At 39.9% G+C, this 15,131-nt stretch overlaps 1 protein-coding gene across 1 annotated transcript; it reads left to right on the forward strand.

Annotated features, from left to right (window-relative positions):
* Positions 1-10,863: 10,863 nt before the first annotated feature.
* On the forward strand, positions 10,864-14,784 carry LOC137675297 (gastrokine-1-like). The gene is made up of 6 exons (XM_068421304.1): positions 10,864-10,926; positions 11,538-11,591; positions 11,928-12,098; positions 12,319-12,429; positions 13,291-13,429; positions 14,663-14,784. Exons 1-6 carry the CDS (start codon positions 10,864-10,866, stop codon positions 14,782-14,784), a joined length of 660 nt encoding a protein of 219 aa, XP_068277405.1.
* Positions 14,785-15,131: the final 347 nt, after the last annotated feature.

Genomic DNA, 15,131 nt, shown 5'->3' on the forward strand with positions numbered 1-15,131 from the left:
TTTTCTTCCAGATAAGAACAAGAGGCTGCAGAAAGTAAGAATGTGAGAAAATCCCAGAGACCTTCAACTTTTATACCTTGCTGGAGGTGTGGGAAACACTTTACAGAATTTTTCGTCATGACTCGAACAAGTCCGTATTTACATGCCACACTGTCGTAAGCCTCATATCTGAATTTTGGGTTGGCACAGATAACCCGACCCCGATATGTTAAAAGCACTCAGTAAGTCAGCTTTTGTAAAATTAATCACTCTACAAACGGCTATTATATACCGGTTTAAACTTTAGAGGAGTTCCCAACTTTTCCTGGTTCTATTTTTTCAATATTTAACAGGATATTGTCCAGAATTCAATGGCATCAGGAACAACTCTGCTATTCATTCACACAAACTGCATTTTGTCTTCTGACATGAAACTCCCGAGGATGTGTGGTTCACACAAGGTCACAAAGCAAAAGGAACAGGATGGAGATTCCTCCTTTCAAGCTACCACTGTTTCCTGTATTTTATGAAAATGTCAATGACTGCATGGTATTGCCATGAGAAGTGTTCTCCTACGACTACAGCCTCACCTGGACTCCTCCTCACCTGTGACTCCACGTGAGCCAGTGCCGGAACCGTGATGAATCACACCTGTACTTTCTACTGGACAGTCATAATTAAGGCCTATTTCCTTCTAATAAAACAAGAACTCAACCTACTAGCCAACACATTTCTGTAATCTCAGGCATCGGAAAAAAGGTGAGAGAGATTGTATGGAAATCTCTCTCAGCAAACAGGCCTCAACGAAAAAAAGGAAATTGCACCCATTTTCTTTATCCCACCTAACTCCGCATGGAAAAAGTTATCTCAAGTGTAACAAAGCTGTGCTGCTACGCAATCTGTCAGAATAGATGTGAACAGATATCAAATTGTGACAAGCACAGTTAGGTTAGACTAATTAGACTGATGTTACCCTCCTCTTGAAAGCTGGCTCTGTCCGTTCTTCTCAAAAGATTCTTTGTTTCTAAGATTATCGATACGTCACAAATACTCAGAGTAGATTTCAGCCATCAAACAAGTCTTTCATAACAGGAATCTAACAGGGTTCAGGCACCACAAGTTAAAACACTAAAACTTTAATAAGTTTTAAATGCTTTTAAACTAAAGCTTAACTTTCCATTAGCCATTATGTCTTCATATACTAATTTCATTGGAAAAACACCCAAGAAGCCTGAGCTGCTGCTTTTTTAAGCATTGATATGCTTTGGTACAGGTAAAAGCAGAGCAATATGTGAAACAGAGTTATTTAGTGAAGGAAAATTACAACAACAGCCACAATCTCATGATTTTCACCTTACATTGAACTGATGGAATTCTGCTGATCCAATCAAACAAGGCCAAAACCGAAAGCTTAATTTCTAAGCGTTTGACTAATTAACATTATTGCAAGAGACAACATACTCCTAGTTGTCTCAGGCAGAGCCTAGATACATTTCCAACAGGAAAGCCTTGCTTTTTGGAGACTTTTTCCACACAGTGAATCCACATATCTCCCAGTAACACACCTCAAACTAGCACGCATGCACCCAGAGGGAAGACAACCCATGACTATGCCAAGAGCCCTCGACGCGCCCTTCTGTATTAAGCAACTGAAGTAAAGAGCTGCATAAGAAGGGCTACAACTTGCCCTAATTTCACTTTTGCCAGTCCTCAGGCAGGGAGGTTTAGCTTAGGACGCAGTGACTCAGAACCCCTTGATGAACATGAAATTTCACAGTGATACCCACATTCTCAAAGCAGTCATCTTGCTTTCAATACTTTTGATCTAAGTGAAGACTCTGAAACTTTCCCCAAAATACAATAACTTTTTCCTCAACTGTTACACTTGCAGTCAGGTTGGTCATATCAAGGAAGCCAGCAGAAAATGCAATCTGAGTAATGTTCAGAGCAAGTAATAGGTTCTTACAACGTAGCAACGTTTATTGTAACAGGAAACTTAATTTCTTTGTTATTTTCATAAGGTCAAATACTTCCAAATACATTCTAATTTACCCTGATGAAACATGATTAAGCTACAGAATTAATTTATGTAAGGAAAATTTCCAGAAGAATTTGACCCATTATTTGGCACTGTCATCCACTAAAAATCATTTAAACAAAATAACCTTAAACGTCAAATTAAAAGAATAATTACACAATTTCAGTTCAATCTGATTACCGAACAGGAATTTTAACACATAACGGAGACAGATTCAATCAAGTTAAGGTGAGATTATACTATCATAATAAGCTCTCCTGGTGACTCATGGGGGGGTTTTTTCAGATACTTTTCATAAATATTTACTTTATAGGGAGTGAGCAGGTAGTGGGAGAAAAGTAAACTCAAAAGCAACACCTCAAAAAATCAACAAAATTCTCTGTTTCCATTTACACTCAGCTGGGCATGCCACAAACTCGATAAAGACTGGGTTACACAGTCTAGAAAAATCGGTGTGGCACAAGGACAGGCCAAGCAGAATTAATCACATTCAGTAGTTTTTTAAAAAAAAAAAAAAATCAAGCTTCAAGGATGAATCCAGAAATAATTGCAGCAGTTTTATTCTTGCTAGACAGTAAGCTGTAGAAAAACGTAAGTGTGTGCACAAAATGAAACATAAATTTGAGAACATGGTTAAAACTGGAAGGGCTCTTGGCCTTGGAAGTCTGCTGCACAGTGGTACAAGAATTTAGTACGGAAACAGAACGCCTTGAGCAGAGCTTCAAAAATGAGAGACACAAACTTGTACTGGAAAAAGAACAGTAAAAGCACTCCTCCCTGCCCTTTTTCCTGGCTTCTACTCCTGTAATTAGTTTCATAACCTCTTCTTAATGTCAAATGCTCTGTGTGCATTTGCCATACAAACTACTCCAGCAATCAGAAGTTGACGGAAGGTTTGGAGATTAAGGCTCCCAAGTGTGACGCATTACAGTAATGGCCAAATTGGCCTTGGTTGTTGGAAGAAATGGACAAAACTGCTTTCCAACTCATTGCTAACGACACCGCAGTGATTAGCATTATACAGTTCAGTTTCTCAACGCCTTTCTTGAGAACTAGTCAATTAATTAAGTTTCCAGAGTCTATGAGAGGATTTCGTGACATACAAAACAAGACTTCGATGTGTATTTTGGATCTTGGAGGCTAAGGACGTACCTGGCTCCATTTGACATCCACAAATCAGTCTGATTAAAACTGTAAATCTTTTCCCTTAGTAATTTATTACTTTCATTCACCGTATTTTAAACCTCATGTAAATTGCCAAGTGTGTGCAAAACAGATGAAAAACAGAGCTCTCCACTCACAGTGCTGGTAGACTCCTACACCTCCTCTGCACGCACATAGTATGAGCAAGGCATCACCTAGTAGCAGAACAAGAGAGCGAGGCCCTGACTGGTGTAAGTAAGAATTGGGCCTCACCTTCTCAGCTAAAGTAACATTCTCTAGCTTTTCCAATAACAGCTGCAACAATGCTCCTCAGCAGTTGATGACAGTGGAGAACTTAGTTCAGAGACATTGGTTTATAAGGACACTGAGTCCCCACCATGCCATTCTGGCAATGCAAAGGAAACTTAAGTGTGCAAACCCATAACGAGCTACAGTAAAGTGCATAATTAGTATACAGAGGGACTGATAGATCTGCTATTAAATAAGAAGCACTTTTGGAGGAGGTAAATGAGCACCTCTAAAAGTGCTTCTTCTGTAACAGGTACAGCTAAGAAACCAATCCAAACTATCAGAGGCTATATATATATATATATTTTAGTTTATTAAAGAGCAATAGACAATATTCCTGGGCAAAGAGCTCAGACGTTTTTACCGGCCAATTAAAAACCCTACACATTTTGCAAAGTTTCTGCAACAAACAAGGCAAATAAGCTTTGATGCTGTGGCTCTGTATAGAACTATCAAATTCAGAGAAATATTAAAATCTACTTTCTAAATAATAGTCGATATAAAATGCCCATTGTTACTGCTCCTCCCCTTACTCATTTTTTCCTATCTGCAGTTTATGGTCCCTTTCTAGAATTAACCCTTAGTCCGTATTCAGGTACTACTCTCATGAAGAGGCTCTGGGAAGACACACAGGCTATGCCTGACGACTGGAAAGCAGATCCTACCTGAACGAGCTCAGAAATGAAGGTTAACACAAGAACTCAGTAATTTCTATGATTTAGAACCAACCTCATGATTTCTGGGGACTGACTTAACATTTTTAACATAGCAAGATTACCACTTCCATTGATTTAAAAGACAGTATCAGCTATGGATAAAATATTGGGCTGAGTCCTTTGCCACGTAGGCACAACGCATCACTATAAATTTTATTCTCTGGTTCTGACCTTTTTTTTTTTTTTCCCCACGTAAAAGTTACTATAAAATACATTGAATTTACCATGACAAGTTTTCTTTCATCTACCTGTATGTAATGAATTCAGCCAGGCTGGTATCAAAGCCTTCTCTTATCAGAGCACTTCCCCTGGAAAGCCGTCACGATTCTGTGAACACAGGGCACATGCCAATAAGGTAAACCCATTTTAAGATTTAACTTTGGGCTATTACTGTATAAAATGTAAGAGTACACATCAACTGCCAGCAGATCTTGCCTCGCTTACCATCAAAATGAAGTTCACTGTAAGTATATGTATCATTTTATCATAAAATTGTTAAGGCTGGACAGTTTTAAAATTATTTTGAGTCTTTCTTGGCGCCTAGCAAACTATTACTGATTTATGCAGGGATTACAGAGTAAAAAAGCCAAATGGGTCGGGACTGCATGGGTGAAATTCCCTTCTGGCAGAGACTTCACATGCCTACTCAAATGTGAAAGAGAGAAGTGCTCTGTTACAAGGGTGAGATGTTAGTGCTAAATACTCTGAGTCACACTTGGATCTTTCTCATAAAAATCCTCCTTTGAAGTAGACAAAATTTGTGACCGATTCAATATTAGAGGGATTGTCTCCAAGAGAATAATTGTTCACAATTATTATTTTTATTATGAAAGAGTTCATCATCATAACAATATTACATCTCAAAAAAAAATCAGCAGTATTTCTAACTCTGGAGAAATCTGAGCAACACCAGGCATGTGAGTCATTGAAACTGTATTGTTTTATAACAGAGTGTTTATGATTACATTTTTCTGAACAAAAATGACTGTGCCTACCCTTCTCCTACCAGCCCTGTACTTAGAGGCATGAGATCTACTATGAGTAATTCATATGAATTGATGATCTCACATAAGCTCATCAACAAAATACTCTTCTGCATATTTAAATACTCTTCAGTTATAGACCCCACTTCAGAAAAGTGCTGAGCATGCACCCAAAGTTAAGCAGGAAGTCAAAATTATTTTAAGACAGCAAAGGACTTGATGCAAGATAGGTGATCACAATGCTCAAAAGTTGTGAATTTCCAATGTTCATTTCAGATTGTGATTGCTTCTCTCCTTGGAGTTTTCCTGGCTCCAGCGCTTGCTAGGAGGGTAAGTACACAGCTACAAGCACTTACACACTGCTGCCAGAAGAACTAGTGGCCTTTAGCTACAGCCTCTGAAAAACAGATTTCTGAAAGTGAAGCTGTATTTTAAAGTCTGATACTTAGCAGGAAACTGCATTTTCTTAGACCAAAGAAAATATTTCAGTGCTTGCTATATCAAGGGAAAAAGTTGCTAGGTATGAAATCAAAGTCTGTCTTGAGATTAGCATGAACACCATGAAAGTAATTGTGCAGAGAAAAACAAATATAAGCATGAAGGATCTGACCACAAAACACAGTGAAATACTGCAAATGACCTGCAAGTTCCTGCTGGGGAAAGAACAGTAAGGAATTGTTTTACTTTTCTTCAAAACTTTTCTTGCAAGCTTGACTCTGAACCTTAAAGAAAATTCCCCGTTCATTGTTCAAATGAAACAAGGACTTATTTTCCACCTGGTCTAACAGGCATTCTGTATGGGGGGGGGAAATAGAGCAGTAATGTTAAAGACTGGCTGTCTGCATAAGGGGGAGGCATCAGACACAGGAAAAGCAGGGCTAGATAAAGCCTGAATGTAAGGTTAGACACAACAGTACTACTGGCTTCCCAGCCTCCCCTCTAAGGCCAGAAATTCTCTCCCCTTTAATCTGACCTCTAAGAGCAATAATTTCCCAAAGCTGGGTTACTAGTGCTATTGCTTTATTGAGTGAAAGACTCCTGGGAATCCACTAACCTAAATCCTTATCTCCTCTAATCTTTTTCAAAAATCACAATGGCAAGAGGGGGCACCACCGTGAACCCTCACTCAGCCTTTTCACTGATGGCAGCGACTCAAGTGAGGAGACCTCCAATCCCTTGCAATCTGTCTGGGATGACGAAACTGTAAGTGCCTGCTACCATGGCTCAAAAAAAAAAAAAAAAAAAATGGAAAATAACCAAAAGGTTTCTGAAATAACACTCAGGCTTCAATAAAACTTAACAAGATTTCAGAGGCAATGTTTAAGAACATTGCCATTTAACCATTTTATTGTTTCTGCTGTACTGCGTGCTGCACGGGCATTTTCAGCAGCGAATTCCTTCATCTGACTTCAGCAGTGTAACAAATACACGTGGCGTTACTGGAGAAGGCAGTTTACTTTACCTTTTACCAAATGCCCTTTCCAGCCTCCATGACACATTCACTTGAACAACAATTGAAAAAACAGTATTTCCCTTCCCTATGATTATTTGTACTGTATAAAGTACAAAGCCTTTTTTTTTTTTTTTAACCAGTGCTTCTCTCTGGCAAGCCACTTATCTTTCACTGTCTGCAACAAAAAGCTTTTCTTTCTTTTAACAGGGCTACGTCGCAACCAGGGTACTTTCAAAAAACACCTGCATCATCTCTAAACTGAACAGCAACTTTTTCCTTAATGCACCGCTTCCAGGATATGAGGTAGGATGGTGGTTGAAAGTGGTGAGGAAGGTAATCAGTCCCCTGTGAAAAGTACTCCTTCCTTACCCACAGAAAGGAGAAAAGGCTCCAAGAGCTGAAGACAAGTTTCTCAACAGGGCTGAGTCACTCTCAAAGTTCAGTCTTTCAAAGGTTGCCTTGCACTTGAATAACCCCTCTCCATTGTCAAAGATGCGTGTACAGACTCTGAACTCCATTCTTGGTTTTTCTAAAGGCTGTTTTCTGGGTTTGTTTCTTTGATGCTTAGGGTCCTAATCCTAACCCACTTCCAACCGGAGGGAATCGCTTCATTATCTCAAGAAACAGACTCCAAAGTTTGCGCCCATATGGGAGACGCATTGAAGCTTTGTGCAGAGGAATTCCTGCGTACCTTGCTTACCCAGCTGTAGGTGAGTATACTAGTAACAGCCTTTTGTACACAACAACAGAGAGTAACAAGTTTACAAATAAAAGTGAAAAAGATTCAAGATGAGCAAGTTAATTCTTGAAATCCTGTGGTTTTCTATGTCTTTTTATAAAATGCGTACATGAGGAAAAGCAGCAGCTCTGTCACTCTTCACACATCTTGCAGACCAGGCTTTTTCAGGAAGGTTTTGGGCTCCAGCTGTTGACTCAAGTCTGCATTTTTCAGACACCTTTATGTATACACAATACCTAGCTGCCACGGGTCCTGCCACAGCACAATTTTGAGATTCAAAACCCAATCTGCAGCTTAGATTTGTCTAAAAGATTGCACTAACAGTTGCTTCAATATAAGTTTAGACCGATGCAGCTCCATTTTTAGATGGCTTTCCCTGGTACATTTCCAACATTACATTGGAAGAATTACAGCTACTTTGTTCTTATTCTATCAGTCCAAATCTAATCAGTTTTTCCTTTTCTTTCAGGATCAAACTTCTTAGAAGGAAATATGTCATGTTTCAATGTTAATATTAATGGACAGCCCCTGTACTACTGTGGTTAATTATTCCTGACGAAGCTTTGAGGAAGAAAATTCACAGAACTGTGTACCCACAAACAAGATTCTTCTCCTTGATAATCTCTTGATCACATTTTCAATCATTTTTCTGTCTCTTCTTCTGCTCGGTGTGGAGGCTATTGTGTCTCAGTAAAATTTATCATCAACCTACATTAGTCTCTGCTGTGTTTTTACTAATCCTTTAAAAAAGTGCAAGCATTTCTGAAGACAAGTTCCTAAACCAGTGTTCTTGCAAAATCCCAATTTTGGCATTCAAACCCCATCCTGTACAATTTCCCAGGGATATTTCACATGCTACCTTAAGCACTTATTCACTACTACTCAAAGCAAATGGTGGTATATCAACTGCATAATACGGTCTGAAGTCCAAATTTATAGAAATAAGAGTCTTAACATACCAAGTATTACAATATTTTATTTTAAAAATAAGCATTGCAATGCAATATGGCCAATTTCAAACAGACAGATGCACTATTGCTCTAATCAACCCAGCAATCAAGCTGCAAGTCACAGAATTAATAAGTGTATTAAATGCAGTTTGAAGTTGAATACAGATGTTAGTTAACAATGGTTGATAAATGTTTAACACAGGAAGCAAAAAAGCACACCCTAAACAATTAAAAGGGCAGTTGGAAGTTTGAAAGAGTCAAAGTATAGTTACACCAAAACTAAGGCCAAACGGCTGGGACTAGTTTCTTCATCTAAACCCATCACTTCAGTAACTGAGTCTGTCTGCAAAACACCAGATCTTCACCTTCCCTCCTTCCTCAGAGGCCTTTTCTTGGAGTTCAAAAGGAGTTACTCTAAGAGACACTTCACTCATTCAGGAACACATCAAGGGTCACTCTAAATAAAGGATGCAGCAGCCTGTTCTGTTCAGGAAAATAGTTTCAGGGTCTTTAATAGTGAACTGACATTAAAACCAAAGAAAAACTGCACCCAAAAATATTTTAGCACCTCCAAAGAACAGCAACCAAATGGCTGCACTATTTAAACAAAGTTCCTGTCCAACTTGCCTGGGGTTTCTGGAGAGAATCTCCTCTCCTTCTCCAACTTTATGCTGTATGTTCCCTGAGATAAAGCAGGCACAGCCCTCTTCACTTATCCCATTGTGTGTCACTGAGAAATGTCTTTCCGGGGCCTTTGAGCCCTTGAAGGCTATGGGCCAGACTCGGTAACAGATGATGCCTTAATGTCCCCCGAGACAGCAGGGATCTGACCTGAGCAGGGCCTATGGCACAGCACAACATCACGCAGCCCCAGCTGTCACAGCTCTGCGTGCAAAGAGGGCAGCAGCCTTGCAGGGAAACAGGGGTCCCCTCTACCAGGCTCAAACCAGAGAGTCCAGAGTCCCCTGGGCAGGGAACACCAGGGCACGGATGCTTACGGCAAGGGACGACGCCTGCTTCAGTACAGCCCCTTTTAAGGCCAAAACTTCAACTAGAGGCACAAACCATCTGCAACAAGGTCCAGCTTCTCACAAAACTACTTTAGCTTCATGCACATAGATTCCCATTTTTATGACAACATTACACATGGTGATGCTTAATGTATCTCCAAGCTTTTTTGATTCCATGAAAAGCTTGACTTAACCATGTGTCCTACAGTAACGGTAAAACTTCACAGAAGACAGGGGACTACTACTGAACCAATGAGACAAAGCATTTGCTTCTTCCAGACTGTAGGAATTTAACTACGGTATTACATCCAGACAGGTTTCTTGCTCTAATCTGGATGTCATTACATTTCACAATGATTGTTATTCAAAGTTAAATGGATGCAGGTTTAAACCAGTCAGGAAGAGAACGAGACGCTGAAAGGGATTGCTAAGCAGAGACATGACAGCCGAGACTCTAGTGAACCTGAGAGGACATCAATACTGTGACTCCATAAATGACCATATAAGTACAGAAATACATAGATATTCTTAACAGCACAGAAAACTGGAGTTGCTTACCTTGCAAGAAAAGATCCTTCTCAACAAGGATGAGTCCTGAGCTTTATCCCTAAACACAATTTCTATGATCTACAATGATCACTTCAGTAACTCGGGCTGGCTGGAAAACACCAGATTTTCACCTTCCCTAATTTAATTTAAATTGTAATTTAAATTCTGAGGGCCACTCATCGGCATGCCACATCAGCATTGCAATATCCATCCAAGTACGGAATGTATCAAAACCATTGCTTTGGACTTGCAGCCTTGACTCAATGAAACTGAGATCAGAATTTAATGTTGCACTTGCAGCGCCAGTTAGAAGTTATTTTCATTTATTAAAAATGTCTTTTTTAAAAATAAGGTGCTGAATTCCAGCTGAAAAATAATTTCTGAATCTTTATAGTGATTCCCTGCCACAGAGTCCGGTTGCACACAAAATGAAGCTGACCAGCTTGACACAACAACCAAGTATTCAAAAACCTCCCTAACAGAATGATCACCTCCTTCAATAAAAATAACAAAGAGACACACAGAGACTTGCACACACATGTGACATTTCAGCTTGAACTGCCTATTTATTGTAAAACAATTTTTAAAAGCAATGTTGTATTTGGGCCATATATTTTGGTGGGGCCTATGGTTACATGGTAACATACAGTACATTTGGGAAGGTACAAAGGCTCTTATTTATTTTGTCTACTGCAAGGCTTTTTTTTAAAGCCTAGCTGATCTCTGGTCTTAAGTTTGATGTGTATTTTCAAAACTAATTAGTACATGTCAGACGTTACCATAAAACATTTTTCACTGCAAATGGATTCTTATCTGATAATTATATCAGACTCTGACAGGTCAAAATTTGCAGAAGTACAATCCCCATATTTATGACGTAGCTGCAGCAGGAAATCATTTTCAGTGACATGCAGACAGGGATACAAATTACAAAACAATTTTATTTCAACAATTAACCATTCCACAACTAATTCTGAAAACGTATATAAGGTGGATGGTTCGCATCGTTCATTCTACCTGCACTAGCACCAGCTCTGCAGTCAAGATGAAAGTCGCTGTGAGTATGCACGCGCTTTTTCTTCTTATAAACTGAAACTTTGATTCAAAACCATTGCCTTTATCTCTCAGAAGAGCTATGTCTGTCTATAGCAAAAAGCTATTCTCTGGGGAGATTTTCCTCCTCCAGAGTGAGCAACTCTGACCCTATTAACCTCATCAGATGAAGAGGTAAGGATTTTTTTAAAGGTTTAACTAGACATTCTTCGATCTACAGGAAGCCTAATCCATGTGCACTTTCATCAACGCTTTTGCAAAACTGTAGCAGTGCACTAATGGATCAACCACTTCCTTGTCATGCCTAAGCAGAAGAAATTTAAATTCCTTCTCCTCATTCTTGTAAAATATCTGTATATGACTCTACAGGTCTCGGAAACACCTTCAGATTCAGCTCTTAAAAAAAGCAACCTACTATGTGTCTAGTTTGTCTTATTCTAGGGTCAAGCAAGGATGACTCCCATTTAGGCGACTCTTGTAATTCCAGTATGAAAGCAAGAAAGGAACCAAGGAGCACACTTGAACGCCAGTTTAGGAACAAGACAGTAGGATTCTCATGACCAGATTTATCAGCCAGACCTGCAGTTACACTTGTGTTTTCGATTTTCATTTCAGATTGTGGCTACCGTCCTTCTTGGACTCTTGCTGGCTCCCACCCTTGCTATTGAAGTGAGTATAGTGACCAAGCTACACATAACATTGCTGCTGTTTCTGTACTCTGCTTCATGGGTTTTCCTTGCTTCTTTCCCCATCCCTTTAGAGGAAAGGAATCTAAAGCTCCTTTCACACAAAACCCTCAAACCCCCAGATGACAGCTGTAATACACAGAAATCATTCATTGAATCTAATAAAGAATTCTTACGGTTACTCCAGAACGCCACAGCCTTAATTCTTTGTCATTTTGAAAATACTGCGGTCAATAAAGATGCTCCCTGGGGGCCAGCATTTATTTGGGGAGATAACTAACTTGAAAGCTTAAAAGTGTTGTTTAATTTTATTTCCTAGTTTCAGAATAAGGAAGTAATCCCGCAATTCGTAAACAACCAAATCATAAGGCGGCAATTCACCATTAATGGAGGCTACCAAGTTCTGATCCTCAACCCGCAATGGCGCGTGGCAACCATCGAGGAAGTGAGCCCCCGTGGGTCATGGAAAACCGTCTGGAACTACGCTCGGGTGAGTGGCAAGGAGCATGCTATTTCAGAAAACGCACAAGGAGACAAGCTCCTATAAAGCTGACTAAAATACAGGACTTGTATCTTTCTTCTTATCATACTGAGTCCAAGTATTGGGGTAAAAACTATCTGCATTTATTACTTTTTTTTCATACAAACTTTGTTCCAGCCTTAATTATTGAAACACTGACTTCCTAGTTGTCCATAACTTTCTTTCACAGGGCTATATTGCAAGCAAAGTGCTGCCAGAGGGAGTTTGCTTCATTTCCGTAATGAACAGAGCGGTGATGCCTACCTTTGATGGACTTCCCAGACTGGCTGAAGAGGTCAGGGTAAGTTTAAAAAGAAGTAGTTACTTGCAAAGTTGTACAGTAATGCAAAGAAAACTGATGTCACAGACATTTTTTTAAACCAACAGTTACTCTCAAAGCCATTGAGATCACACCATTCATTATGAAGTTCTATCAGTTTCAGCGACATTTTACATTAACCTAATTTGAAACTTTGAAAAGCTGGAATACCCTGTTTCAGATGCTTGCAGTGCAGGGTTTTCAAGGGTTTTCGGTGCTGTAGATCACTTAGATTATTTTTATAATGTTTTAAAAGATTATTTAGATTGACTGCTTTGGTCAAAATACTTTTCAGATTCATTTGAAACGAAGCACTCTGGAGCAATTCAGAAAAAGCTGTCCCAGTAAACCACCCAGTTCTCAAAGAGGTCATGAGCCCTACTTGAAAAGAATTTGACTGGAAGTGTATCTGTCCAGTGTTGCTACTGCCCTCTTTGGTTCCCATTTTAGAAGGCTGAATGAACAGACTTCTCCTTCCACACTTCCAAGTTACAACCTGAGTACCTCTTGGGTGAGAGGTTAGCGAGGACTGAGGAAATACTTTTGTAGGAGGCCCATGTTACAATACTGACTGCACTATTCTTCCCCTGTTCAGCTGTTTAACTGAGCTTCCAGTTCTCTTTAGCTTCCCTCCACCTTGACTCCTTTAGAAAGATCTGCCATAGCAGCTGTCTCCAATGCTTCCTAATGGTCCCAGAGTCACACAGTGGATTAAGAGATTGTGCTAAGTACAGTTTTAAGTAAACCACCAAACAGTGCGTCATCATGCCAGAAGTAGGAATATGCATAGCGTTAAATGGATCAAGGCACTGATCTTGCTCAATGATGTTATTTGATGTTTAGGTCCTGGGTGGTCAAGGACAACCTGCAAGAGCGATCACATTTGACGTCAGGAGACCCGTCCAAGACCTTCAGGCTTACGGACCCGAAATCGCCACCATGTGCAGGGGATTCACCACCTACCTGACTTACGAAGTTTACGGTGAGTGCAAGCAAATGAATTATGGCTGTAACTAATCAGGCATGTTTTTTCCCTTGGGGAATAGTACACAAATGCTGCTGTTCCAATGAGATATGGACACATATCAAGAACCTGAGGAGTTGCAGAAAGGGTTCAGTGTCTCTGCAGATCAGGGTTGGAACAGCATTGAGTCATAACCTCCATGAATGATCTGATCCAAACTCTTACTACTCCTTTTAGTAAAGTTTAAGGCGGCTTAAGTTTTGGCCCAGAATTTTGCAGATGAACCCCATCTGTAATGCCAATGTAAAGAAAAAAGGTAGAAGCTAAAAACCACTCTCCTTCAGTTCAGAGATGGCTGGTGAGTTTGCTGAGGAATCCCAGCAAACACTTGTGTTTCACAATACTGAGCCAAGCTGCTGCATTCCCTGGAGGTTTTTCAGAGCTGGAATGATCACATTACCTAGGAGGTTAATGACAAACTTCACAGGATTCTCTCATCATGTCAAAGCCTGACAGGGCCTATTAACTAGCACCAGCATAACCATGTACTGCGCAGTAATATATATGAACAGTATAGAGTGTAAGAGTGCCCCCCTGCACTGGAAAGGCAAAAGAATATTAAACAGCCTGTCTTTAACTCAGAAAGGAATGATCACAAAGATCCACTTGTGTTTGGTGACTACAAAAGTGTCTTTCACTCCTAAATGTAAAGTATCTCTATTGCAGCAATTCTTAATAACATTGCTCACTCAGAGCAATACAAACACCCTGTGACAGAGTGCCAGCTATTGCTATGCAGACTAGTAGAAATCAACTGTCTGTTGATCAGCTGTGGGTGCCACAATCATATTTTGATCACTTGAAACAGAATTTCTTTAATTGTGGGGGGAAAAACGAAATTATTTTTCAATATACACATAAAGCAACTAAGTTTTACTCAGAGGAGTGAATCTTGAAGTACCAGCAGAGTACTCTGAGCCTTACTGCAAGCCGATTGTCTGCAAACCCTCTCATGAGAAATATGCTCTTCAGATCAGGCAGATGATGTCGCATTCTGACGTAGCAGCATCTCCACCTACTTGCTGCTTCCTTTGCTGTGATAATTGCTTTGGTACTTGAGATGGCTCAATTTGATTCAAGATGCAAGTGCAATATGCCAGGTGTTAAGGGCTGCCAATGAATGCACAGGTCACTTGACACCATCTTAGATGTTACCTCATGGGTTTGTTTTTTGTTTTCTTGTTTTTAAAGGACCCCAATTCACATTCAACCCAGGATCATGCCTTAGACTTGATATCCTGCAACTTCTGAACCTTAAATACTGTCGTAGTAACGGTGGCTTTAATAATATCAATATCATCAGCAAGATCTGAAAATCTTACCTGTCTTGAACCAACTATGGATGCTTGATAGCTGCTGCACAACCCCGATGCTGTTCTTCCCTGGCATCTCCTCTTTTGAGAGTTTTGTTCTTGATGATTCAGATGCTGAAACAGATCAATTGGTGACATCATACCTTTCAATTAAAGACCTTTAGCATGCATTCACTCTGGCTGGTTTCTCATTACTATACCCTTTATCATCTATGAATGCATTCAGAAAGATATTTTGAATGCATCTCCTCCACCCCTTTTGAGCCCTTCGAATGCTCTTTTAAAAGCCTGCTCTTAACAAAAGGCACAGCCATAGAGGTGGGCACGTGTCAGAGTACATACATTAC

Source organism: Nyctibius grandis, chromosome 33 (genome assembly GCF_013368605.1).
Source record: "Nyctibius grandis isolate bNycGra1 chromosome 33, bNycGra1.pri, whole genome shotgun sequence".
Lineage (NCBI taxonomy): Eukaryota > Metazoa > Chordata > Aves > Nyctibiiformes > Nyctibiidae > Nyctibius > Nyctibius grandis.

Excerpts from the sequence above, each read along its gene's own strand:
- LOC137675297 (XM_068421304.1), top strand. The coding sequence starts at position 10,864 with ATGGTTCGCATCGTTCATTCTACCTGCACTAGCACCAGCTCTGCAGTC. Across the intron at positions 11,592-11,927 it reads CTCCCACCCTTGCTATTGAA|TTTCAGAATAAGGAAGTAAT; the intron begins GTGAGTATAGTG and ends TTTATTTCCTAG. Across the intron at positions 13,430-14,662 it reads CCTGACTTACGAAGTTTACG|GACCCCAATTCACATTCAAC; the intron begins GTGAGTGCAAGC and ends TTGTTTTTAAAG.